Genomic DNA, 27,137 nt, shown 5'->3' on the forward strand with positions numbered 1-27,137 from the left:
ATATAAAGCAACAATTTAGACCTTAAATTGTGGAATTGGATTTTTGTTAAAAAAAAACATTAAAGGTATGTAATTTTACTTGCATAAATAATTTACCATATTAAAAATGTATGTTAATGTTTTGTCAATATGTTTTTCGTTGCCAGTTATTTCCAATTCATTATTCACAATGCTTATATTTTGAGCCATTGCATTTTTTTAAAAAATAATGCATGTTAACAGAATGTTTTGCTTTCATATCAACAAATTATTTACTCTCGTTTCTCCTAGTTTGTGACTGAGCTGTTTTTTGCCTTGGTCAAAGAAACTACGTTCTCCTGCAAAATCGCAAGAAACAAACAACTGACTTTCCAAAACAAAATGATGGAAACTGCTTATTGAATTGTGATCATTTCACGTGGCATCTGTTTAGTTAAACGAAGACAATAAGTCCACAACATAAAGATGCTCACCTGCGTGTGATACAACTGAAGCAAAAACGTAGACCCATCAAACGTTTAAAACGAAACGGTAAAAGGGGGGAAAGTTTTAAGCGTGATGGAGGATATTCTCTTTAAGGATCAGGATTTGTGGTCCGTGAATGCGTCTTTGGAGAACTCGAGCCTCGCTAACGCCACTAGAGAGGCAAACGGCACCGTGAACCCGGTGTTGCGGAACGAAGAAGTAGCCAAAGTCGAAGTAACAGTGCTAGCCCTCATCCTGCTACTTGCATTGACCGGTAACCTGTGTGTCCTCCTGGCTATATACACGACTAAAAACAACCAGTCTCGGATGTACTTTTTCATGAAGCACCTCAGTATTGCAGACCTGGTCGTGGCAATCTTTCAAGTATTGCCGCAGCTCATCTGGGACATCACCTTTCGCTTTTATGGGCCCGATTTTCTCTGCAGATTAGTAAAGTACCTGCAGGTTGTGGGAATGTTCGCTTCAACGTATATGCTTGTTCTGATGTCCATAGACAGATGTTTGGCGATATGCCAGCCTCTGCGGTCCTTACACAGAAGAGCCGATCGGTTCTACATCATTACATCGTGGGTCCTCAGTCTTTTGTTTAGCATTCCACAAGTGTACATATTCTCTTTGAGGGAGATACCGGCAGGTTCTGGAGTTTATGACTGCTGGGGGGATTTTATTCAGCCTTGGGGCGCCAAAGCTTATGTGACATGGATCAGCCTCACAATCTATATAATACCAGTGGCCATACTAAGTGTCTGCTACGGACTGATCAGTTTTAAAATATGGCAAAACTTCAAACTGAAAACTCGGAAGGACCAAAGTATACCTTTAACGCCGAAAGCTTTCAAAGGGTCTGCACTCTCCCGAGTGAGCAGCGTAAAGCTGATCTCCAAAGCCAAAATCAGAACGGTGAAAATGACTTTTGTCATCGTTTTGGCTTACATCGTTTGCTGGACCCCTTTTTTCTTTGTGCAGATGTGGTCGGCGTGGGACCCGGCAGCTCCCAGAGAAGGTACATCTTCTGTTGCCGTGAATTAATTCTCTAAATTGACAATCGAGTAGGGGAGGGAGAAATAAAGCAAATTGCAGTGCGTTAATTGCGTTTTACAGAAAAGCTCGTTAATACTGTTATTTTGAAAAGTGTAAGGTCATCATTTGAAGCATTTCAGTACCATAAGACACATGCACTTGGGCTCTCCTAACTACATCCCAGGATATTGTCTTTATTTGTCTTGTTTGTTCACAAAAAAGCATGTAATGGCAAAAGTGCAAGATACAGTGGACACCGGTGTTGTGTCCAATTCAGTATCCCCTGGAAATCCATCATATAAAATCATAGAAACAAATGACGTGGCAAAGTATTAGGTATTGATGAGTATTAATTTAGCAAGTATTGGGCTAGACCAACAATGCAGACGTAGAACCGTTTTTAAGTTTTAGTGTATATATTATTTAGCTAATTTAGAAATGTTATAAAGCCAAAAGTAACCAAGGTTGACTTAAGTGCCTATAGCCTCTGCTTGTTGCCAGCTGAATCAAACTCTTAACACACAGCATACAGCACAGCAGAAGATTGTGTCAATAATGTTCTTGGTGTTCTGTTTTATAGCGAGGGCAGTTAGGATATAGTCACCAATATCGCAGTTGTCCACTTCATGGCTTTACAAAACCAAATGCTACACGTTCCCTGTTGTTGTGAATAGGTCACATTGATTGTATTAATAATTAAGGTGTAGGATTGATATTCTTCGATACTTCACTCATTGCCTGATTCATTAAATATAATAGAATATAAAATTAGGCCGACAGCAACTTCTTTGGTATTTAGTTCTTTGGCAAGGTAACTTTTGAACTTTTGAAGAGACATAACTGTTGAATACCCCTGACGACACTGGAAATTAGCTGAATAGGTTTTTTTTAAATAACACAACTTAGTTTGGTCTTTTTTTTTTACAAATTAACTTACAGTATATATTCTTGTTAAAGATAAATTGCATTAAGAAAATAACTCATTAAAGAGAAAAAAACTAAATAAACGTTTTGACCTGAAATTAATTAGCTAGACTGTTAGCTGTGTACTATACTGTACAGTATGTCGCGATCATATCAGCAAGTTTACGTCAGATACAGTACATACTGTATTTCATTATGTTGTTTGTGCAACAGAAATGTAGGATGCAGCTGTGATGACAAATGTTTCCAAACTGACATTGCTATCGGCGCACATGCAGTATGCTTAATCAGAAAATGCGTGACTGGTGTACAAACACAACAAAGAACAAGATGACCTAACACAGAGTATGAGCATCCTCATCCTCCTAATCAGGATTTTGAGAAAAAGGACATTCTTAATAGACCTCTTTATGAAGCCTGTAAATTGAATCTGTCAAAACATCTCAGTGACGGAAAACAGCATTTAAACACACGTTTAAATTAGAAATGCTTTTAGAGAAGACCATTCCAAGAAAATGTTTTTGCGTTCCTGAAATGAAAACAGGATGATGTTTGTGGATAGGAAAAATCTGGGTGCGTTGTTTTTGAGAATGTATAATTGGGATTCGTGGAAAAATATGTAGTCTTTGTTAAGAGCTCTTCCATTATTTTTATTCTGTAGAATTTTGTATAGAGCAAAAGATGCCTTTTAGTTTCTATGACAGTAGAAATCACATTTAAACATTTAATATACAGCATGGTATCATCAACATTTCAACAGATTATACTGTAGATGAAACAGTACAACATTATACTGCAGTATAGCTTTCTCAAAAAATGCTTGAAGTCAGCATCAAATTTATCTGTTCCTTATGTTATCCTGAGCACCCTGGTGGTTCTGCAAAATTGCATAAGGAAATTCTCCTTGTTTCTCATGGACAGGCCACTGTGGCACATCAGATGGCATACCAATCTGCAGCAGTAGAGATTTTAGACTCAGGTTGTTTTAATTCTAGCAAGCAGCAGGGACATGGGGTTTGGATGGAGCACAGCACAGTACACTGACAATATTTTGGTATTACATTTTGCATATGCAGTTACTTATGCAATGTTCTCAAAATCTAAAACGTTTGACATTGCTATTAAAAATGCATAAAAACATAAAAAGAGAAGACCTAAATAGTGACTAGTGCAAAAAGGAATGGGCACTGGAAGACTCACCACTGAGCTTTTTCACTCATTTTGTACTCAGATAAGCTTTAAATAAAGAGCTTGAGAAGTAGTCTTTCATAGCTTCTTTGTTTCAGCATTAAACATGTCCTAAATTGGTTTAATTATCTTATTGTTTTTTTCACTTTGCTCTTCCCTGATAATGTGGGAGGGAACATTCCCAATAAGGTTTAAAGGCGGTCTGTGGCCTGGAGAGTCATGCAGTAAAAATGGGTCTCTGTGTTGTCCTTATAAATACAGATTCTTTTTTTCTCCTTTGAATTACTTGTTCAAATAATAGTATGAAAAAGTGACACATTGAAAGGCAGGATGAATGCCCAAATATCCAGCATTTTCTAACCGCTTTAAATAATAAAGGGTGGCGGGGGAGTCAGAGCTTAATATGGCAAGCAAAGTGTGCAAGGCAGGATATGCCCTGGGTGGGATGCCAATCTATTGCAGGACACACAGACAAACACACTCATACAAGGGCCAGTTTTTTCCCAGAAGCCAATTAACCTACCAGTGTGTCTTTGGACTGTGGGAGGAAACCAGGGCACCCAGAGGAAAGCTACATAAATATGGACAGAACATGCAAACTCACATAGATAGCAGCCTAGGAGTTTACCCCAGGGTACCAGTGCTGAGGGGCTACAATGCTAACCACTGCACCATCAGATCACACAAATACGAATAATGCAAACATTCAAAAAATAGTTACATTAAAGTTCATATAAGTTAGTCACAGGCTGAGGACCAGTACATTTAGCTTGGTCTGAAAAGACCAATTTCTAAAACAAATATAGTGTATTAAAAAGAACTGGAATGTCTATACTGCCAGACCATTAAGGTAATTCTGGCATAAACTCAGTTGTTATAGTACTATTGCTGATATATCTTCCTTGGAAATATTTAAAGTCTTGTGCGGAATCTACCGTCAATGCTATATAAGGCCAAGTAAAATGTATTTTTTTTAGTCTTCTTTGCTATCATTATAATCATAATTGTTAGGAGTAAAAGCAAAAGTTGTCATCGTTTATGAATTTTTTGTTACGTGCAACAATAGTCCTTATACTTTCTGGCCTTGCTTGTGCTGAAGGGATTCCAATCTGATTACACCAACTGTTTGTTTACTGTATGCTGAATGAACTTATTCAAAAGACTCTGATGGACAGGCCACTGTGGCACTTCAACTTTAACAAGGTCAGTGTACTGTAGAACTCCAATTAGATTGCCAGTAAAATCATGGATACCACAACAACCAGTAGCATAAATATTAACATTCCTTTCCTTTATACTGTGTGACGTTTGGTAATACAGTTCTTATAAGAGCTGGTTTTGATTAAAAAAAAATATCTGTTTGTCTCACAGTACTGCAAAATGTACTTCAGGAATGGAAAATTCCACAACTGCACAACTGCATCGGACAGTTAATACAGTAACAAGAAACGATGAACCCAGTCCCACAATGCTTCACAATACAAAACGTTCTTTTTTTTTCTCGTGGCTGAGTGTTCAAAACACCTTGATTGGAAATATTCCGATTCAGGATAAAAGGTGTAAAATCAATGTGTTCCACTCTATGTGTATTTCACAACGTTCACAAATAGGACATTGTGCACATCAGAAAATAGGCAACACGTTTAAGCCCAGCATGATCTTCCTCATATACTGTAACAGTAAATGCAGAAAAGTATGTTTTTTGTAACATACTGTAGCTCAGAATCAGACGTGTTTTTCATGATAAACAATTAGCCTAATTCAATCATGAATTTACATGTGCAGCTTTAATACATACTGTAGGACAAATATCTATGTAAATTAGAGAAAAAAATGTACTTTATTACCCATTTAAGACACATACAGAAATTAATATCATAAGGTAAAACACGTATTAGGATGTCAATGTTTAAAGACTACATTCATTTACCTTTTCAGAGAATTGGTCACAATTGTCATTCCATTATTTTTATTAATCACTGAATCAAATTAATATTTTTCAACGTATGGAAGAAAAAGGAGGAAAATGAAATTCTTTATGCCAGTACTTATGTGCAATTAAAGCACCTTTCCTCAGTATACTTTATTAATATATTGTAGCAAAATAGCAGGTGGGAAATAACTTGGGTTATTATTACTAATTGGTAAATAATAAACTGTTAACAAAATGAGAAGCATGTGAGTTTATTTTCCGGCACAGATCTGGTAACAGAGTAATAAATCAAGCTCACATATGACAGACAGGTAAAAAATGCATTATAATGATTTTTCTTGGAACTCTTTGCGACGATTATACAAAGGTTACACTAAAGACAGCTTTTTTACAGTAAGTATGTTTTAGAGTCCTACTTCCTATAAGCATAGGAACCCAAAAGTTTTCTCCAGTAATGCAGATACAATCAACTTTCTATTGTTTCTATTAGTTCAGTCAGATCTTATTAAGTACGATATAGAGATTAAATGTATTAGGGCTTTGTTTGGTATAATTCACCTAGCTGAGGGAAAGGCAGGCTCTCTTTAACGAGAAATGAGCCAGCGAGCTGCAGCAAGGTTGCATATGGGTGGTAAGAGGGATGTGAGAAAGATGTGCAAAAGGAAGCTCAGGAAGTGAGATATCCTAACCTATCCCAGAATCAGTCAGTGATATAAGCATTTTTTAGCATTCACCCCTTACCTATACTTTGTGTTTTCCATTAATTAATGTTTGACCCAAAAACTGCATTACTTTGTATGCCGATAACCAGAAATTTGTGAATTATATTAATAAGAATTTATCAGAAACCTTATCGAAAGCTTTTTGAAAATCTAAAGGTGCTCTTTATGTATGTGTTACTGATGTACAGTAACTTGTTCAAAGACCTCTAACAGTTAAACAAGCCCAACCTTATTCTAAATCCATTTTAACTATCCCTAAGAATTTTATTGCCATACAGATGAACCTCTATAGAAACTGTAGTCAACATGCAATTCATTGTTTAATTCAACTAATCAATGACATTATGTGCATATGAAGCTCCTCTAAGAAAGCAACAAAGGCAGATAAATCTAAATATTTGACCAGTAATGTATTAGCACTTACAGTAGCTTCTAAAATTTTGATTATTCAGTTATGTCTTTGTGATTGCATTCTGGAGACAAATGTTTGTTTCCATTAAGCAATAATATGATGCCTTAACTAAAATTAAAATTCAATGAATACAAAAACAAGCATGAATTTGTCTTGGAAGAAATACATTTATGTGATGCACAACTAGACGATTAGAATAATATCTATCTAATTTATCAAATTAATATGGAGTGAGTTCACAAGCCATTCAAAAGCATATTTTGAGACTTTTTTTGGAGGTATGCTACAATTCCTATAAAACATTCTTCAGATTTTTCTGCTACCTCTTCATTTTCTTCTTCTTTATATTGCTATGCAACACATGATAAAATAGAATTTTGCAGAAGACATGACTACTGGTTAGCATGAAAATAATACATTAAAAAATTATTCTCATATCCACCCTGAAGACAGACATTCAAAAATTAAATCTATATTTGGTATAACTGTTCCGAAAAAATTCTAAATTTGTGTGTCCAAGAAAATGATTTATGATTATGTCTTTATCTTCCAGACTGAACAAACAGATCTTATCAAATCTAAATTATATACAAAAGTATTTTCATTCCTTAAATAACTTGAACTATAAGCAAATGTTAAAAAAGAAGTCACAGTAATTTCAATGATTGCCTATGGCATACAGATAAAGGTAAATTCGGATATGCTGTTGCTTTAAACTTTTCCATTATTTCTCTTACATCTTTACTTCAAAGTTCGTGATTGGATTTTGAGAGGTGCAATTTCCTTTTGTGATATGCATGATACTGAGTATTAAAAGCCCCTTTTATCACAAAAGAAAATGTATGCATATTAAATTTTCTTTTAAAGGAAAGCTGAAAGAAAATAACGCTTTTTGTCTTAACCCTTTTACAGACTGCTTTCAAAACCTCAAGGAATGTTTGCCAAAAGAATTATACTGTAGCTCAATGCTAAGAAAAAACATATCTGTACCAGCCTTTCTGAGAGATACTTTACAGGCTCAATAAAATTCAATTGTTTCAGTAAGGCTATTAGATTATTTATCTATATATTTCCACTTATAGAAAGAGAGATTGGCAGATAACGTTGTAGAGATGAAGGCAGACAGACAACTATCAATATCTAAAATAAATATTGAGCTATACCTACTCCCAAATTTCTGTTTTAAGTGCACGAAAGGCAAACCTAATTCCATCTTTTTTACATTAAGTAGATGAGTGACTGCATAATTCCACATTGTTTTCTTTTTATTTCCCCCTGAACTAACTACAAGCCAACAACAGGGATGGAAAATGGAAACATGAGAATAATTTCATTAAAATCTGAGTTTTTGGCCTAAGGGTAACCATTAAAAGCTACATCTACACAGCTACATCAGTTCTACTTCAATGTACATAAGTGTCTTATAGTTAACACATTCGTGCCCAGAAGCCTTCATATTATTCTTTTGCTTAAGTGGTTTGTAAATGTGTTTCTTGATCTAGAAAAGACAGTTAGTTAACGTCCTGTAAAGGGAAGCTTCAGAAGTAGATTAGTTAACATTTTAAAAAAGGAAGCAAAATACTGTACTATGCTGACTTTTTTTGTCTAATGAAAAACAAATAGATTATACGGTGACATGGCACACCAAGTTCTACGTAATTTAATGTGGAAAGAAGAATGTACAAAAATTATACTTTTAGAGCAGTATAATTTATTGATAAACTAATCAAAATTAAAAAATATATATATATTTAAAAAAATGATATTTAAAGACATTAACCTTTCCATGCTTGTATGTCTGTATTAGCAATTCACTTAGTTCATATACTGTACTGTACAAGAACTCTCTGTGTTAATTGGTACAATATGCAAGTGGTGTTCCTCTCTATGTAGTGAATTTTAAATACCTTGGTGAATTAGTCCATTATTAAAAACATGCACATCCTGTATGCTCACGTCTCCACCATTTATATATGGATAATACATCAATTATGAGTTACAGACAAGTTTTTACATTGTTTTTTTTTAAATATTATGTAAAGTTTTTACTGTATTCTCTGTGCTGCAGTGCAAATCCCTGATAAACTCACATGCATTTATCAACTTGATTTATCTTTTTAATTATGTGAAGCTTAGTCTCTCTATTATCTTTTCTTAAAGTATGTATTTGTTCTTGTCTGTAAAGTATTTTTAGACAGTATAACTAAACACACTGCAGAAATATGCTTTGAACTGTATCTTCTAGACTATTACATAGTTTTTGTGAAGCTTCGCAGAAAGTATGTATAAGTCTAGACGATGATAAACAGAAAATTAATGGTACATTGTCATTTTTAACTATATCTTTAATAGCATTTTTTTTTGCTTTTTTTCACTCACCTGTCATTGGATGGAAATACAGACAGCTGATGCTTATTTCACTAGAGACAACAATATCCAGAATTGAATGCTTTGTGAATGTTTGGAATATTTAATTAGATGTCTTAACCTTGTTGGTTAATGTATAAGCTCCTACAGTACCTATAGGATGAAGAGGCTCAAACCCATAGTTTGATTCCAGCTTGGGGTACCATCTGTGTGGAGCTTGCATGCTATCTTTATGTCTGGTATGGCCATCTCTGGGTGCTCCCAGAGAAATGCTGGGTATGTTATCTGGTGTGTTTAAATTATGCTCATGCTAGTGCCATGTGAGGGACTGATGTCCTTTAGAGAGTGCAGTCCTACCTTATGCCCAGTGCTTCTAGGATAGACCTATGGTTGCCGTAAGCCTTGCCAGGGATTTGTTACTTTCTGATAATCTATGGATAAAGTCTTAACTGGTTTTTTTTAAGGGCAGAGTGGTGGCTCTGTGGTTAAGGATCTGCATCTGTGGCTGGCAGGTTGCTGGTTCAAGTCCCATGGCTGGCAGGGGAGTTCTACTCCCTTGGGCTCTAGAGCAAGGCACTTAACCCCAACTGCTCCAGGGTTGCTATATAAATGGCTGATCCTGCACTCTGACCCCAAGCTTCTCTCCCTGTCTGTGTGTCTCCTGGAGAGCAAGCTGGGGTATGCGAAAAAGACAAATTTGTAATGCAAGAAATTGTATATGGCTAAAGTGATCTTAACTGGGTTCCATTCTTTAACAGCACAGTGTTCAAGAGGATTTCAAATTTTGCAACACTTCTCTTTTATTACGTTTGTTTTTTAATATAGCATCACATCATTGTTCTTTTCAACGGAAATTAGAGCCTGCTGTCCCTTATAAAACCCCCTCATGGCTTTTGAATGTGTTTATCAGTAGTAAGACTTTTATTAAGTGAGGAAATAAAACCTCAGAGCAGGCAGCCTGTGGCACAAAGCAATGTGACTTTGGCTGCGATCTAACTTCAGTTTGATAATCCTCCTTCTATTAATCCTGAGTACTTAATGAAGATGATATCCCTCTTAAACTACAAACTAGAAAGCAGACAAATAAAAAAAAATGTTTTGACGTGCCACAGCACAGATAGACCGAGAAGGTTTTTATTTGGGCAGGTGGCACTTGTCACAACTTGTGAAACATCTTTATCTAGTTTTTACAAACCCTACTCCATCTTGGCATAACGTTTCTACATGGCTGAAAAGAAAAGCAATTTAATGCTTTGCTTAGCTCCCTCCAACAGGAGTTTTGAATTTGATAGAACTGATAGGCTGATAGAACTTTTTTTAGTAAACAATTAACCATTATTTTAACACAGGTTCTAGCTTTTTAACTTGAGAACATTTTAGGTTAATTGACTGCAGCTTGTGGTTTATGAAGCTCATGGGGAGAAATTGCTTTTGTCTTGTTTTTTAACCTCACAAATCTCAGCACTGGGGATAGCCATGTCTCTGCATTGTTTTCTCCACTAAAGCAGGAGCTATGTGGCAGATACTGTAGCTTGGCTTTTTTTCCTTATGGTCAATAGCCTGCTATACACAGACATTCATACTGCTGCACACTTTATTCTTTCATTGCTTCTGCAGGCTCTAGACCGGGCAGATGCGGAAATTAGGTCACCTAGCTGCCTTGTACAGTTGTAAAAACACATAAATGAAAGTGAAGGTCCCTCAGTCGAAATGCATATCTTATCAGTTCCTTTGCTTTCATATCATATTGTGTAGTGAAGTGTGTACGGTGTCGATCTGGTACATTACTGTGTACTGGAAATGTCTGTCCAGTGTTTTAAAATTAAGCAAACCATCACACATGTCACCAAAACAAAGGATTTTTACTTTAAACTTTAAAATGTGAATTTTTTGATTTTATAAAAAACAATTCTTTGTTTAAAGTGGCTCAAACGTGCTTCAGTGTTTTTTCAGTGTTTCATATAGTACTGTTCCTACAAGCTAAATGAGGTTGAAGAATAGCATTTGTTTTTCTTCTGCTTTCTTTTGCATGTATTATCTATGCATCTATGATTCTGGTGAGAGTCATGAAGTATGATTTAAAATGGGTTTTTTTTCTTAAATATACTGAGATTATCTTCCAAGTGCCAGATATTTTCTTGTCCCTGAAGTGGATGATAGTTCTTTGATCTTATTAAAATGAATGATTTAGAAGCACATGAGTACATTAGTACCACCTGCTGGTTAAAGATGGAACTTCATTGCATTCCTCTGATATTCTAATTCACCTTAACCACTTAAAAATTCAAAAATGTCTTTGCGCTAGATTTAAAAGGAAAGCCAAGATTAATACAAAAAAGATCAGCAGTATGGGTTTTAACACAGGAAAAATGCTGCCTCGATTAATCTTGAACTGATTTCCGAAATGCCAGTTTGCTTCAGGGGCCTATTCAACATTGTCTAAATATTACCCATGAATAATGTGATTTGTTGTGCTTGATACACAACAGAGCTACAGCCAGATTTAATTTTTCACAGAAATGTGTGCATGTGCTCATTTCTGTAACACGGCAGTGGAAGATTTTCACTCCCAGCTAGACATCAAAGCATTAGTAGACATAAAAGATCAATAAGGTAAAACGTGTTACTTCTGTTTTTAATTCAGTCTAGAATGGTGGGAATGTAATGCATGATAAACTCCTAAAAGGTAACAATTCGTATTTTTTTAAAGAGTATTTCTGATATGATTGTGAAAAGAATGCTGAAAAATACAAAATAAGTCATACTGCCAATATTATCAAGAAACACATTACAGGTTTGCTTCAAGGTGTCTCAAAAGTAATACAATTTATTAAAATAAAATGTAATATCTGGAATTAAGGTACGCACGTAAGAAGTGAAGAAAACATGTTCGGTAATTCAATTGCCCTCTGATAGGATTAGTAGAAACACAACACAACAACCATTTATAAACGGCAGACGTTGTGCAACCCCAGGGGAAACCTGTGAACTTTGTGGTGAGCGCCGCTCCAGAGTACAAGTAAGCGTGATTTCTGTTTTATCTTGCAGAGCTAGCCTTCATCATTGCCATGTTGCTGGCCAGCTTGAACAGCTGCTGCAATCCCTGGATTTACATGTTTTTTGCGGGACATCTGTTCCACGACCTGATGCAGCACTTCCTGTGCTGCTCCGCGAGCTACCTGAAAGCCACGCAGTGCTCCTGCGAGCTGGACTCCAGCCGCAAAAGCAACTCCTCCACCTACATCATCAAGAACAGTAGCAGCCAGAAGAGTATCACTCAGACTTCCTCCACATGAGCTCGGCGCGCCACGTCTTCGGACTTTCACACAACGATTGCACTATGTTTTTTATATCATATCCGCCAATTGAAACTATTATAAGAAAGACCTATTTACAGAAGCCCTTCTAATTTAGAAAAGGGTTTCCAGTATATTGTATTTTTTTCCAAACAGAAGAAAAAACTAAAAGATTAAAAAACGAAGTGGTTTAAAGTTTATTTGTAAATAGCCTTTATTTATAGAATTCAACTTTGCAAAAAAGAGACACAGGACTCGTTGTGAAAAGGAGTTTCTGATGAATTAAAACAGAGAAATACAGCTAAAATGGGCATACAGATCCATCTGCAGCCTCAATGGACTTTGCTCTCACTGCCTTGCTTCTGATAAGTTTAAAGTCAGTTTATGGATTAATATGCTTTGCATTTGCCTAATAAAAGTGACTGATACAGATGTAACATCCGAAAATGGTGATGCCTACTGTGCACATTTGTTTCACAGTTCTTAGGATGCTGGTAATATTGGTACTAGCCAAAAGGAAGCCAAGTCATGCACAGAAACAATCAATATTCTTAATTTAAAAAGAGATTAAGTTTTTGTTTATTGTTATTTTTTATTTCTATATACATATTTTGCATATCTTAGCATTACTTTCCCTCCATCATGTTGTTTGGCAGATGGAAAAAATGCACTTTTTTTTTTCTTGAAAGGAACAAGTAAATGTTATAATGTCAACAAGAGTCCCGAGCTTTGTATGTTTAGTAGGCATTCAGTGTTTGTTTTATGAAAATTAAGCTTTGATGGAAGACCTGTCAAAAGGCAGGCACCATTCATATCCCTGTCTTAAATGAAGCCCCTTCTCCTTGTATGCATTCTCTCTGATTCATCCACAGTGGTGAACATTCAGAGTGTGGCATTCATTATCAGATTCTTTCATTTCCCCTTACTGCTGATCTGTAATCTGTTTCAATAAGCACTTTACCAACAATACTGTGAGACTGACACAGTACAGTATGTGCCTGATTGTCTGGAGCAAAATACTCACCAGTGTTGTAGAAACAGATCTGGGAAATGTCCGGATGATTTCCCTGGCAAGCTCCTGTCAACCAAACAAAAATAAGATTGCCCAAATAGCCTCTCATTTGCACAATTTTGATGTGCTTATGACATGTGGAAAACCTTGATTACTCCATGTGTGCTTTTTAAAGTGCATGTACAGTAACTGTTTAAGAAAAAAGCTACATTATAGACTAGCAGTATGAGTCACAACAAAGCACCTCTATCTACTCATTTTGATCATACAGTATAATACAGTGTGATCCATATAATGGATTCTTTTTTTACAGAATTACCTGTGGTACATTTCTGCACGTTTGCCCTCATACACTTCACTGTTTTAAATGTATCTAAGTAAAATCATCTGTCAAAACAACATGGAGCTGAATACTCTGATTTTATTAACAGTAATGATGGATTTTTTTTTTTCCTTTATGCTCTTAAAATTCCATGCAGGAAATAAATGCAAAACATTTTAAAATGCTTACAGTATTAATAATCAGACTGCAGATATTTCAAATTCTGGTCTGTCAGGTTTTACAATTAAAACTTCCAGCATTGCAGTTTTCCAGTATCCCATATTTTCTTTGTGAATTTCAGCCAGAAAAAGAATTGTCTTGTATTTCAACTTAAACTGTTATTTTATGTAATTATGATGAATAAATTGTCCTTCTTATGATGAGAATACTTTTCCTATTGACTTATTTGGTGAACTGATTTAGGACAGCATTAAGTACAAGTGATATCACACAATTGTTAACGTTTTTAACGTTTGCACAGGTGACTGGCAAGTTCTAAGAGACACTTCATCCTTTTAGTGTAGTTCCACCAGATGTTTCAGGTGCACTGTAAATACTGTCAGCATTTGCAGGTGATAATGCATTTGAGGCACTGGTTTGTAATATTGCTGGATTCTACCTTAGATGTTTTATAAATTATTAGAAATTGTTTGTTTGGTAGGCTTTTGTACATACTAATCCATGCAAGTGTACTTTCCAATTCATGCTGAATTTTAAAGTAAGTATCGAATGCAGTGACCCCAGGTAAGTACTGGGGCTTTGCTATAAACAAAAATGTTAATAGTAATGTTGATACCATAAATGTTGCTTATTAAGTTTAATGTGCTTGACTCATTCCTTATTGTATCTACAGTACATGCACAAGTTTCTATAAAGGAACACATTTCAACAATAGCTGAGGTGGTGACTGTGAAATCATTTAAAATTTTAATAAAGTGCAAATCTTCAACAAAAATATTTAGATATATGTATTTAAATAAGTTCTTATGAAGTAAGATCTTCATAAGATCTTCATAAGAACTACATCTTCCGATTTTATTTAGGTAGCCTATATAACAGACCCTGGATAAGTTGTATACCCTGTTGCTAGAAGAAGCAGTGGTTTTTGGAATATACAGGCAAGATAGAACTTTTGCCTATTAATGTTTTTTTTTTTCATAAATTGAATTACTAGGAATGAAACTTATATTGGCTCTGCTCTTTCTTCAAAACCTTCTAACTGGCTACTTTTTAAAATCCTTCAGGAAAAGTATGGAAGTCATGCACATCTGTTCCAAGGGACTGGGAACTTTATTCCATGAGTGGTACATTCATTAAATGTTTTTTTAGAATTTGTTCATTTAAATTTTGTTCCAGTGGGGAGCTTTGTCAGCCTGCAAGCTGCAAAGAGACACATATAATTTTATTCCATGCTAAACTGTAGAAAAAAACATACTTTTAGCCTTGGAGCCTTCTTCAGGTAGGCTCAGGTTTGAAACACAGCTGAAATGTTGTTTTGTATTGTTTCTACTTGTCCAAGCAGAATGAACCCCTACTTTTTCATTTTTGTTTAGTTTGCATTGTGTTATCACAATGTGTGTATTCTCTACACATTAGAACTACAGTATATGTATTGTTTTAGATAGGGTACTATCACTTGTATACCTTGAACTCAAACAGAGCTACAGTAGGCACTTGTTTTGTTAATTCATTTTGAACCTGACTACAACCAGTAACTACTTGCAGATCCTTGATTAATGTTGGGTTGAGAGGAGTTTTAACATGCAAAAGTCCTCAGCAGGCATCAGATCTTACCAGAAGTCACTGTGACCTGTGGTGCACAGCCTGGAACACATGAGAAACCTGCAAAACAATACTGAAAAGTGCGGCTGGAGATATAATTGGGCAAAAGGTCAGCTACATAAAAAAGGAACAAGCCTTTAAAGTCTTGAAAGTCAGAAATTGGATTTTAAAGTCAATTCTAAACTGAATGTGACGGGTGCCTTGCAGAAGTAATAACAGGAGTAATCTAAACATTAAAGGACCGAATTTTTTGTTGAGAGAACCTTAGCCCCGAGTTCTTGTCTGTTTGTTTGCAATCACAGTGAAAAGAATTATGCCATTGAGCTGTTTATGTTGTCATGTTGCCATGCTTTGGCAAGGGGGCTTTGTTTCTTGAGAGTGCCAATTAGTGCTGGCAGTGCTCTGGATTTGCTGGCATACTGGAGAAGCTCCAGCGGTTAAGCTCCAGTGGCAGAGCTGAAAAAAGAGACCCCCCCCCAGCTTATCTCCAGTGCTGGAGGCCAGAACTGAAAACAAACACGGTAGGAACAATGGAAGAAATGCAGGAGGACAAAGTAACAAAGTTGGGAATTGGGAATAGCACACATAACGCTCATGTCGATCTTTTGATAAAAAGACTTCCTTTAACAGGCTCCCAAGTTTAACAGCTCGTAACAGATTTTAATCATTCAATTGCATCCTAATACTGATTAAAGCTTCCTAGAGATATGTAATGGCATTTCTATTATACTCTAAACAGGGTAGTCCCCACCTATTAAAAGTGTATGAAAATTAGTAAAAATAAATCATTTACATTTCAACTCATAGTCATTACAAAACGGGTTTACAACAAAGTGGCAAATATACAATAATCATTTATACATGCATTTATGGAATGTGCTTTTTCCTGTTACATATCACTCTGCAATTCACAACTGGCAACCCACTGAAGCTAAGCAGGTGTGAGCCTGGTCAGTACCTGGATGAGAGACCTCCTGGGAAAAACTAAGGTTGCTGCTGGAAGAGGTGTTAGTGGGGCTCACCCAGCTCACCCTGCGGTCTATGTGGGTCCTAATGCCCCAGTATAGTGACAGAATACTGTAAACAGGCACCGTCATCGGATGAGATGTAAAATCGAGGTCCTGTCTCTCTGTGGTCATTAAAAATCCCAGGACATTTTTAGAAAAGAGTAGGGGTGTAACCCCAGCGTTCTGGCCAAATTTCCCATTGGCCCTTACCAATCATAAGCCTCCTAATAATCCCCATCTATAAATTGGCTTACTTACTCTGCTCTCCTCCCCACTGATAGCTGGTGTGTGGTGAGCATTCTGGCACACCTGTAAAGTGCTTTGAGTGGAGTGTCCAGAAAAGCACTATGTGTGTAAGCAATTATTATTATAATTTTAAAGATAGGCCTCCCCTTATCTCTGAACATTTATTATGTGCCCAGTTCCTAGAATGTATATGGTAGCATAATTGAGGGTCTCTGCTATTATAAAGGTTATGGCAGGCTGCAAGATATAAATACTTCTGCAGGTGAGTTCAGGCTTGGTTGGTCCCTTGACAAAATGGCTTCACTTCCAGGTCAGAGCTTTTTTTTTGGGGGGGGGTACTCAGATAAGCATTAGAATATTCTTTTATGCCAAATGGAACTTCTAGAAAGTCACTGTGTTTATTTCATTTAGCTGCAACATATTTGTCTGGAATTGTCATTTAGGTCCCACTTTGCAAAGATGGAATAGCTTATCATATGGAATAGCCATATTATAACAAAGTTCTTCCTGTGATGAGACAAATAAGAAAGAGGATGCAAACTAGGAAGAAAAGAACTTCTTTTTTCCATAGAAGATGCTAAAGAGACCCCAGAGAACACATGGATTTTTACACTAACCAGAAGGAGAGACAATTACATATAAGTATAACTTTTCAAGTTTGTGATAAAGCAAATGTATCTGAAAAGCAATATAATTTTGTAAAAGTATTAAACTTCATACACCATTTTTTTAAATAACTAAAATACAGAAGTGAAGCAATAAACATGCTGTGTGAATATTTGATTTCATTGGCTGTAAATACACATTACACTGACAGTTAATACAGTATATCAGTAAGAAATTATTTTGGTTAGTCACTTTCCTATCCTCACAAGTATGAAAGTCAAATTCTGCCTGTGGGTGGAGGCCTGCACCTCCTACATGCGTGGTGCTTACCTGTGCTCTACAGGAGCCTTCACCTGCATCATGTGAATGTGTCCAGGTGAAGGCAGCTGCTGTCTATTTCTCACGTCATACATGTTCAGTTACTGCCAGCACTGAAAAGCAGAGTACTTAACAGAAAGAATAATTCCATGGACCTTATAGGACAGAAAAACAATTTGCCTCCTAGAACAGCCATTTTATAAAATGGAAAATTGCACTTAATTGATGCCTACGTCCTCAATTCACTGTTGTATGTTTTAAATGTTGTCTAAGCATACAGTAATGGAGACTGGTTCCTTGTCCCATGCACTTGGACATATCAGCCTCTGTCACACTTTTACTTCGTTGTTCTGGCTCTTTGATTGGTGGTGCTGCTTTCTAATGCCTGGCAGCTGACTCAACCAATTTTTTGGTCATTGGCAGCTTGCTAATGTCCTACACACACTATCGACCTCTCTAATAGCTTGTTTGGTGAATGGATGTGTGCACACCAATCTGTCAATGGCGGTTTCCTCTTGCTACCTCAGGGGGTTGTGGCCCTATGGTAATCTGAGAATAACCCATGTGTATATGCATGTCAGAACCAGTGTGGTGTACTGTATGTTTGAACTTTCTTAGAAATATCCACCCCTGTTATTTGGTAAATTTCTTACTCCATTTGATATCTTTAGTGTGTGTGTGTGTGTGTGTGTGTGTGTGTGTGTGTGTGTGTGTGGAGATGGATCTCTCAACCCCTACAGCACGGGCTAGTTATGGGGACGAGAGGTAGTGCATTGGAATATTGTCTGATTAAGAAAGTATGAATGGTATTGCTGATTTACTACCACAATGTGAAGCCTACAGTTCCTAGGCTGCACAGTAAAAGAAGCACAATTCAATCTTGTGTTTAAATTCCATTGTATTCTTCCCGTGAACCAATTCCCATGTATTCTTCCTCCCATGTGTAAGCACATAACAGAAAATGGGCAATTACAGTACCATGGAGCAAAACATATGCAAAGTTTAACAGATCCATCCATTACCAGAGAGTTGCAGGTTGTTAAGAGGGTTAAGGAACCTCAGAATCATAGGGTGCAAGAACCAGGAGGCCATGACATCTTTCACCTTAGATAGGGTGCCAGTCAATAGCAGGGCCACGGAGAAAGAGCGAATTTAGAATAGCCACCAAACCTAGTCAGTACATGTATGTCATTGGGAGATGGGAGGAAATCGAAGCACTCATTGAAAACCTTTGTAAACACAGGGAGAATGTGCAAACTCCTGACTGTAGACTTCCCAATCAAGTGTCAAACTCATGCCCAAAAGTGGACAGGGACTTAATTATCACATGATTGTGTGTCTAATGTAAACCTTACATTCTTTCTTTAGCTCCTGCTAATGTAAACAACAAGCGTCAAATTTTGGTAGGTGAATAAGGTCTTCTGACTCCTATTTTGCCTACAACTTTTATTCAACATCACCTACATTTGTACCCATTTATTTATCTGGTCATTACCAAAGTAATCAGAGTGAATTACTTTGCTGTTGAGTCCAACAGCAAAACCCTAACCTATAATTATATAGTTTTAAGTCTAGAGCCCACCCACTGCTCTACACCGCTACACCTTTACCTGTTTCCATCTAGGGTGAGGACATAGAGGGCGTACATTCCTACGAGTACTTAGGGGTACACCTGGATGATAAGCTGGAGTGGTCTGGTAACACTGACGCCCTGTACAAGAAAGGTCAGTGCCAACTCTATGTTCTTAGGAGACTCAGGTCCTTTGGTGTGTGTGGAACACTGCTACACATTTTTTATGAATCAGTGGTGGCGGCGGCCATCTTCTACGCTGTTGTGTGCTGGGGCAGCAGCATCATGACAAAAGATGCAAATAGGCTCAATAAACTTATCAAGAAGGCTGGCACTGTGTTGGGGATGAGCCTTGACCCCCTGGAGGTGGTGGCTGAGAGGAGAATGCTGACCAAGCTCACAGCCATCATGAACAACACCTCTCATCTGCTTCATGGGACTGTTACTGGGCAGCAGAGCACTTTTAGCAACAGAGTGCTCCAGCTACAGTGTTCAAGGGAACGTTTCCGCAGGTCTTTCCTCACGGCGGATGTCAGGGTGTATAACGCTGCCCTAGGCTAGGACTGTTACCCCTTCATTTGCTCGTTGTACTTTTTGGACAATCAGTCTGTATAAACCTATGCACGTTTTGCACATTTTATTGTTTTTACAGTGACTGATTATCACATTTTGCACACACCTATGTATTTATTTTTTAATTTATTTTTATTTATTTTGTTGTCTTGTTTTATAACTATTCTGATGTCTGTTTTGCTTGTCTTGGGCTGGACTGCTGTAACACATCAATTTCCCTATGGGATTAATAAAGTATTATCTATCTATTTATAGTTTTTTGCATTTGTGTATTATTGACTGTTCTTTATGGAGGAAGATATTTATATAATGGCATTAAAAGTTTACAGAGGGCCTCTCTATTGCCTCTACCCTTTTCTTTTTTCTTTTTTCGGTTATCTCACACACACTTCTAGAGTAACCTGAATCATTAATAATACGCTTCAATAACAAAGTGTAAATGTGAATGCCATTGATTTCACATGACCAAATATGCTCGTATTTGGTGTTTAGATCCAAAATAAAGTGGGTTGTAATGTGGCACAAGTGTTTTTTCAAAGGTTCAGATAGTTGTTCCCCTTTTTTATATAGAACATTCATATCATCTGCACCTTACCTTTCACTTTTGGGGTAATTTTGGATTGACAGACCTGTTCTGCCATCTCAATTGCAAAAACTACTATTGTCATGTTGTACAGTGGTAGTCAAAGCCTGTGGGATGAAAATCAAATGTTCTTCTTTGTATTTTAAAGGGTTAAATCGTATTCATAACCAGATACCCTCTGGCTTCCTGGTGCTTGATAATCACAATTAGCAGTTAGTAGCAGTAAGTTATTGAAGGAGTCTGTGTTAGAACTATCGTCCATGGTTACAGTGGAACATCTAAGCTGATCTGTGTAAAGTTGAATGAAAAGGAAATACTGGTCTGGTTTACTGCAGTCTGAACAAATAACATATTTATTGAATACAAATTTCAACACAGTCCACTGGTGTTGACTTTAATTCCCTGACATCATTCAAGAAATAACTGTCTACAGTAATCAAATCCTTAGGTGAACAAACTACTAGCAACAATCCAGATTGCCCCCTCTTATTTGAAACCTATTACACTCTTCTGTACACTGTTCAATGTGGAGTTTTAAATCAAATGCATGCAATTAATTGCATTTATTAATTAATGGCAAAGGTATGATCCACCAGTTTAGCATTTTTTGTTCTTTTTATGCCACTGTTTATCTGGCATTTTTTAAGGAAGTTCACACTTGCATCATGGGATATTTGTAGTCATTTGTAAAGTGTATAGTATTGCGTTACTAAGAAAAACACAGATAGCATTTGCACACAGGCAAATGAAGAAAATGTAGTAGCACTACAGTATAAATACTTCTTTAATATTGTTATTTTCAAACATTAATTAAATTAACTGTTCAGTAAATAAAAATATGCTGAGAATACGGCACAGGATACAACACTAACTTAATTTATCAAGGTATTCTTACCAATGTATCATTTGTATAATATTCTGTTCAGGTCAACCACGACTGGCACTAAAAAACAATAAACAATACCGATCTGTATCTGAGACATGAATTTGAATTTATTCCGTTTAAGGGTTGAAATAACTTGGTGGTGAATGTAACAAGTGGACCATTGGTAGGAAAGCACTGATAAATGAATCACCTTCTCTGATTATTATATTTTTCTACACACGTTGCACATGAAATCAACAATTATGGAAAAACTGTAGAGTAAGATTTTTGAAACTGAAGTTATATACATTTTTTATTTTACAACTTAAAGGAAATGAATATTAACAAGAAGTAAATCCAATTTAATGCAAAATTATTTATTAAGTTCTCAAAATATTGCACTTAAACTAATTTGGCAATTTCTGGGGGAACCATTACATGAATAATGTTATTAACCAATTTTAAGTTATAGTTATGTGATTCACCATAACACTTTTTAAATAATGTGGATAGTAACAGGACAGTTATAAGCAGTGATGTCAACTGTGTAGTTGCATTGGGATTGACTGAAGAGAAATTGTTCTTTTGCTGACAGCAATAAAAGGCTGTAGAAGTTTTTAAAAGAATCCCCCAGTTACACTGAATGTCCCATGATTGAAGTGGGCGTGTGCCATTGAAATCATTAAAATAGTGATGATTACTGAATCCAAAGCCGATCCTGGAGAGCTGTGATCTACACTTCCTTGCGGAGAGCCACTCGGATACTGCTGAAGACCCTTCCCATTGCTTCATACAAGGGGTCACAGAAGGTATGGATGCAGAGTGAGTAGACTCTGCTAATGCATTGTGTTTCGATCATGTAGCTCTTGATACATGGCATGACTGCCCAGATGTGGCAGAAGGAGATGCAAGCAAAGAGGAAGCCCCACAGCAAGGAGACAGGAATACCAAAGATGGCAGACAGCACTCTGTAGCACCAGTACTTAGAGACAGTGAAGGTTGTATAGCTGACCCTCCACACTCCATCCAAACTGTGTGTTCCATCTGGTTCAGCTATCACATCTTCAAAATCCACCTGGGGGACAAATAAACCTTGTCAATAGGAAGCATGTTCTGTTTGAAGCAAAAATGACTACTCACCAGCATGACACCATCAATATATATTCATTTTATGCGAGAGCTTGACCGTTTTATTTATTTAATCATATTCACACATGAGTGTGGGGCTGGAACAGGAAATGAAAGCAGTCTTTGGACCCCACCCAAAACTAACAGCTGAGAGTTTTCAATGAGTATTACAAAGCTGGCGCTGTTGGCTGCATTGCAGTTTTTGAAGTCGATGTTTTAAAAACTCCCTGCAGGTATCTTGTACATTTTATACAAATCTTTGTATATTTCTATAATCCACACTCTTTGTAAAGTATAATCCATGGAATATCCATTATGGTTGCGTTCAGGAGCCTACCCTGGCAAGCAACAGGTGCAAAACAGGATAATCCATGCTTTTACCACATTGTTCTCATCAAAACTACTTAGTAATATTTACTGTAAGTAGAGATCAGTAGTGGGTTAAAAACTGTTGAATTTCTCTATTTGTTAAGTGTCCCAAAAAGTTTTTCTTATCTTGATCCTCTTTTGGATTTTATAAAAATGTAAGTAAAAGCACAATTGCTCATTTTAATGTGTGATAAAAACCTGCACAAGAAGAATAGAAAATAAACTTTAAACTTCCTAAATTCTTTTAGAATTCCTTCTAGTTGGTCATAGGTTTGATAGTATAATGTCTTATGGGCTGATCATGAGTAAAAACGTAGGTGAAAGTTTTCAGTTGCACTCAAGTTTGCACTTAAGTAAATATTTTAAATGGGTTGTGCGATAAGTGTATTTTTTAAAATCTGGCACCACTTCTACTACTTTTTCTCCCCCCAATATATGCTTTACATTACTTGTAAACAAAAAGAATATGTGTAACCTAAACCACAAATGTATATTACACTTCTTGGGGCAAGGACCATATGGGATAGATTTATATTCAAAAAGCAGATTAAAGCAATTTTTCCCAATTTAAATTTAAAATCATCTTTATGGCTACTAGACCAAAATAAAAAGTATTGAATATCAAAGAAAAAGAGCATTGTCAGGTTTCCTTAACTCCTTGTACGGAAGTGTAGATTTGTATTCCTAATATTGTAAAGGCTTCCACTTATAGTATCTTATTACAAGGCTGAAAAGGGTGTGGCATTTAATATAAAGTAACATACTGTATATTTGACTGTATTACAGTTTTATGCACTTTATATACTGTAATGCTACTACAAAACGTTTTTATTATCCATTACTGAGTTTGTAACCTAGTGACTTGTTTCAGACTATTAAAGTTTGAAAAACAAAGCAGACCAGGAAAACGCTGCACACTTAACAGAATTCACTTGAAGGAAATTATATTACCTAATATCTACTAAATAGCATACTGTACTTAAACCAAGCCTGTATGATGCAATCAATGTCATTTTCTGAAATTTAGAATTTCCCCTATAGGTGTCTTCCCAATCTGCCATTAATATTCTACTTTTTTCAAAATGTATCATTAAAATGTAGGGGAAATTATAAGCAATTCTATGTGTTGTGTGTGCGCCCTCTACTCTGCAACAAGACCTATTAAAATACATGATGGCTCCCTCTCATTTTTTTTCCATAAATAAAACTGCAGGATTCAACCATAGAAGTAAAACAGGCCTCAAGCTATTTTGGGTTCTGTGCTATAAAGGACAGGACCTTTAAATACAACAAATGACATGTGTGCATGTTATCTTTTAAAAACATATTCTAATAACATCCACTTTTGAAACTGTAGGTATCAGCAGTTTCCCAAATGAAGAAGTGGAAAAGCTTATCCCTTACCCTTATTATATCCTCATTGATATGTTTCGGGTCCCTGTTGACCAAGTCTATCTCCTTGGTGTGGCTGTCTTTTTGAATTTTCTCCTCGTTAGTGTGGTATTGCTCTGCCATGGCTCTTCCAGAGACTCCGATTAAGACAAGGAAGAATGCTGAAGGCTGGAGAAGGCAAAAGAAGCAGCACCACACAATGGGCAGGGGTTTGTGTGAAGCAGTCAAAAGTCTCTGTTCTTCGTTTGCAAGTGCTGCCGCACCCCAAATGCCTGCAGACAGCTGCTACAGACTGTAAGATCTGTCCTGTCAAATCTGGGCACAGCAGTGTCCCAGACCAGCCTAGAGTTCATAACTCACACTAAGACCAAAGGCATTTCTTAAAGGGGAAACCAAGCCAGTGTTACATTTCACACTGTGCTGTTAGGTCACTCTTCTGTAATTGCTGGAGTTTGCAAAGAGGTTTCCAAATGGACAGCATGTTACAGTATACTCTGGAGCTCTACCTTTTTCATGCTGCACATTTACAAGTATTTTTTTAAATCATTTCCGTAAACTATCTCAGATATGGAATTGACAAAACTTTGCGTTTGCATGTTTCCGTGAGGGCGTATGTATTAGCACATTTCATTTAAAAAATGTGAATTTACTCATCGCCGTTTTCCCTGCACACCTAACTCTGTTCAGCATTGTAGAGACAAGATTTGCCAATAAAGAGTTGAAACAGCATGTACACATTTGCCATATAATTACTGGATACAGAAAATAACGGAATAAGAATGCTGCTTTTACCATACAATGAGTATGAGTGTGAGTGTTATGCTCTCGTGTTGGTTTCAAAGCCGTCATTCCATTGTTTTAAGCTTTTCACATAACATCTTTTATAGTTCTGTGTTGCTGAATATATTTTTCAAATCACTTAAGCATACTCAAATGGGTTGGAAATGCAATCTATTGTAATTAATTGAAGGTTTTATATTTGCTGCTAATCATTACATTTTTTTTGGCTGTATTTGGAAGATATTTTCTTACTGAACTGATTATTTCATGTACAGTAGGAAAGAGGATCTTTTGTTTCAGCTCTCACGCTTTTATACTAAGTTATTCAGTTTACTTTCAAAGTGAATCATCTTCCCTAAAAATTCAAGAGTATTTCTTTTTCACTGCTTTGTTTCGCTGAGTCTGTTGCGTGTGAATTCTTGAGAATATCTCTGGAAACAGTATTTGATATTAGGCAGAATGCATTTTTGTCAATGAATTGTGTCTAGAATTTTGATTGCACACTGGGTAAGAATGACAAGGAATCAGCACAATGTCCCACAGACCCATTTCAATTAACATTTAGGTTGTGGAAGATAATGTTGCACAGTATGCGTTTCATTCTAAAGCTCATATCAGCAGTAGCATATTGATCACAAAAAATCAAGATCCACATTAATTAAATAAAAGGAATCAGTTTGCCATTTTCCAGAAATGAGTTTTTCTCCTTTTTGTCTGGTGAGTTAATTGGATATTCTCACCTCTGAATCAGAGATGGCAATGCGCTATGTGAATAGAATACTAGTCGGATCTTTGAAACTCAAAGCTTTGTTTTCTGTTTTTTGTTTAAAGCCCCTGAATATTTTTCATATAAAAACCCATGAAAAGAAGCCTTCACCCATCGCAGATATCACAATGCTGTGATTAATTCAATGTGAATACTGTTTACTGTATCTGGCTGGCATGCTGGATTTCAAAATATTTTTACAGGTTAATGAACGATGAGTCTTGAATGCATTGGAAAGCTTAAGCAGCAGAAAGTAAAAACTGAATTTGAATTTCCAGATGGCAGTAAATCTTGAAAACTGAAATATTGCTTTTTTCTTATTAATAATGCTGTGCCAGCAATGTAATCCTTCTGTTTTCTAATCACTTTATGCAGTACATCATTTTGTTGTGAGGGAGGTAAAGCTTATCCCCTCAAGCAATGGGCACAACACACACGCACACACACACACACACACACACACACACACACACACACACACACACACACACACACACACACCAGGTTCAATAAATCCAACTAACCTATCAATACTGTATGCCTTTGGGCTCCTGAAAGAAACTGGAGTACCCAGAGGAAACCCATGTAAGGAGAATATACTGTACAAATAGCACCCCAGGTCTGGAATTGAACTCATGTCCCATGTGCTATGAGGCAACCATGGCACTTTGGCATCCCCCAATAATATTGTATAATGTGTATTATTAATAACAAGCTGTATAGTAAGGTCTGCAAATAGTTATAGTGTTTAAGAAATGGTATTTTACATTAGTGGGAACAGAAAAATAGTATTTTCAATAGAAAGCACTCATGATTATTTTGAAACAATTAAGTAATGGCATATCACAGAGAGAGTAAGCTTTGTAATTTGCCCGTTTACTACATATAATACAAATGCCACACCAGGGTTTATGCATTTATTGGTGAGGTTCAGTTTCTTGATGTGTTGCTGACAGTCAAGTAGATGTCACATCGTTCAAATGAGCTCTGCGACCTTAAAGATGAACCTTTTTTTTTTCCAATGGATTGTTAAAACTTTGCAATATTTAATATTTTAAAGCTGTCAGTAAAGGAAACTATTTCTAAACAGGGCTGTTCATTTTATAATTCTCAATGAGCAATTACAAATGTGCTTCTTTTACACTGTATATTTTTATTTGATACTATATTTTGCTTTTAATTATATTGTTTTGGTGCTTTTACCATACTATGAGTATGAGTGTGAGCATTATGCCTCATGTTCTGTGATTGTCCATATTGCATTATAAGCTGTATTTTTTCACCCATTGTATAATTTGTGAAACGTTTATGGAGTCTCCTGCAGTCTGTTAGCTTACTCTCTACAGAATTGCAAAGTATAGGTTTTACAGTTTACCTTTCTGGTTTGGAATAACGCTGCATAATATATTACATTAACTGTAAATTGTTTATCCAACCCCTCTATTGAATGAACTCTGAGCAATACATTCAAAAATCGCAGGTAGGACACTC

At 36.3% G+C, this 27,137-nt stretch overlaps 2 protein-coding genes across 2 annotated transcripts; one reads left to right on the plus strand and one right to left on the minus strand.

Annotated features, from left to right (window-relative positions):
- Positions 1-274: 274 nt before the first annotated feature.
- oxtra (oxytocin receptor a) lies at positions 275-14,024 on the plus strand. Its single transcript, XM_006630674.3, has 2 exons — positions 275-1,468; positions 12,080-14,024. The coding sequence occupies exons 1-2, from the start codon at positions 538-540 to the stop codon at positions 12,325-12,327; spliced, it is 1,179 nt and encodes a 392-aa protein (XP_006630737.1). The 5' UTR covers positions 275-537; the 3' UTR covers positions 12,328-14,024.
- A 6,659-nt stretch (positions 14,025-20,683) lies between these two features.
- On the minus strand, positions 20,684-24,428 carry cav3 (caveolin 3). Its single transcript, XM_006630675.3, has 2 exons — positions 24,113-24,428; positions 20,684-22,286 (listed from the first exon to the last, which is right to left on the minus strand). The coding sequence occupies exons 1-2, from the start codon at positions 24,221-24,223 to the stop codon at positions 21,945-21,947; spliced, it is 453 nt and encodes a 150-aa protein (XP_006630738.1). The 5' UTR covers positions 24,224-24,428; the 3' UTR covers positions 20,684-21,944.
- Positions 24,429-27,137: the final 2,709 nt, after the last annotated feature.

The sequence above is a fragment of the Lepisosteus oculatus genome, chromosome 4 (assembly GCF_040954835.1).
Source record: "Lepisosteus oculatus isolate fLepOcu1 chromosome 4, fLepOcu1.hap2, whole genome shotgun sequence".
Classification (NCBI taxonomy): Eukaryota; Metazoa; Chordata; class Actinopteri; order Semionotiformes; family Lepisosteidae; genus Lepisosteus; species Lepisosteus oculatus.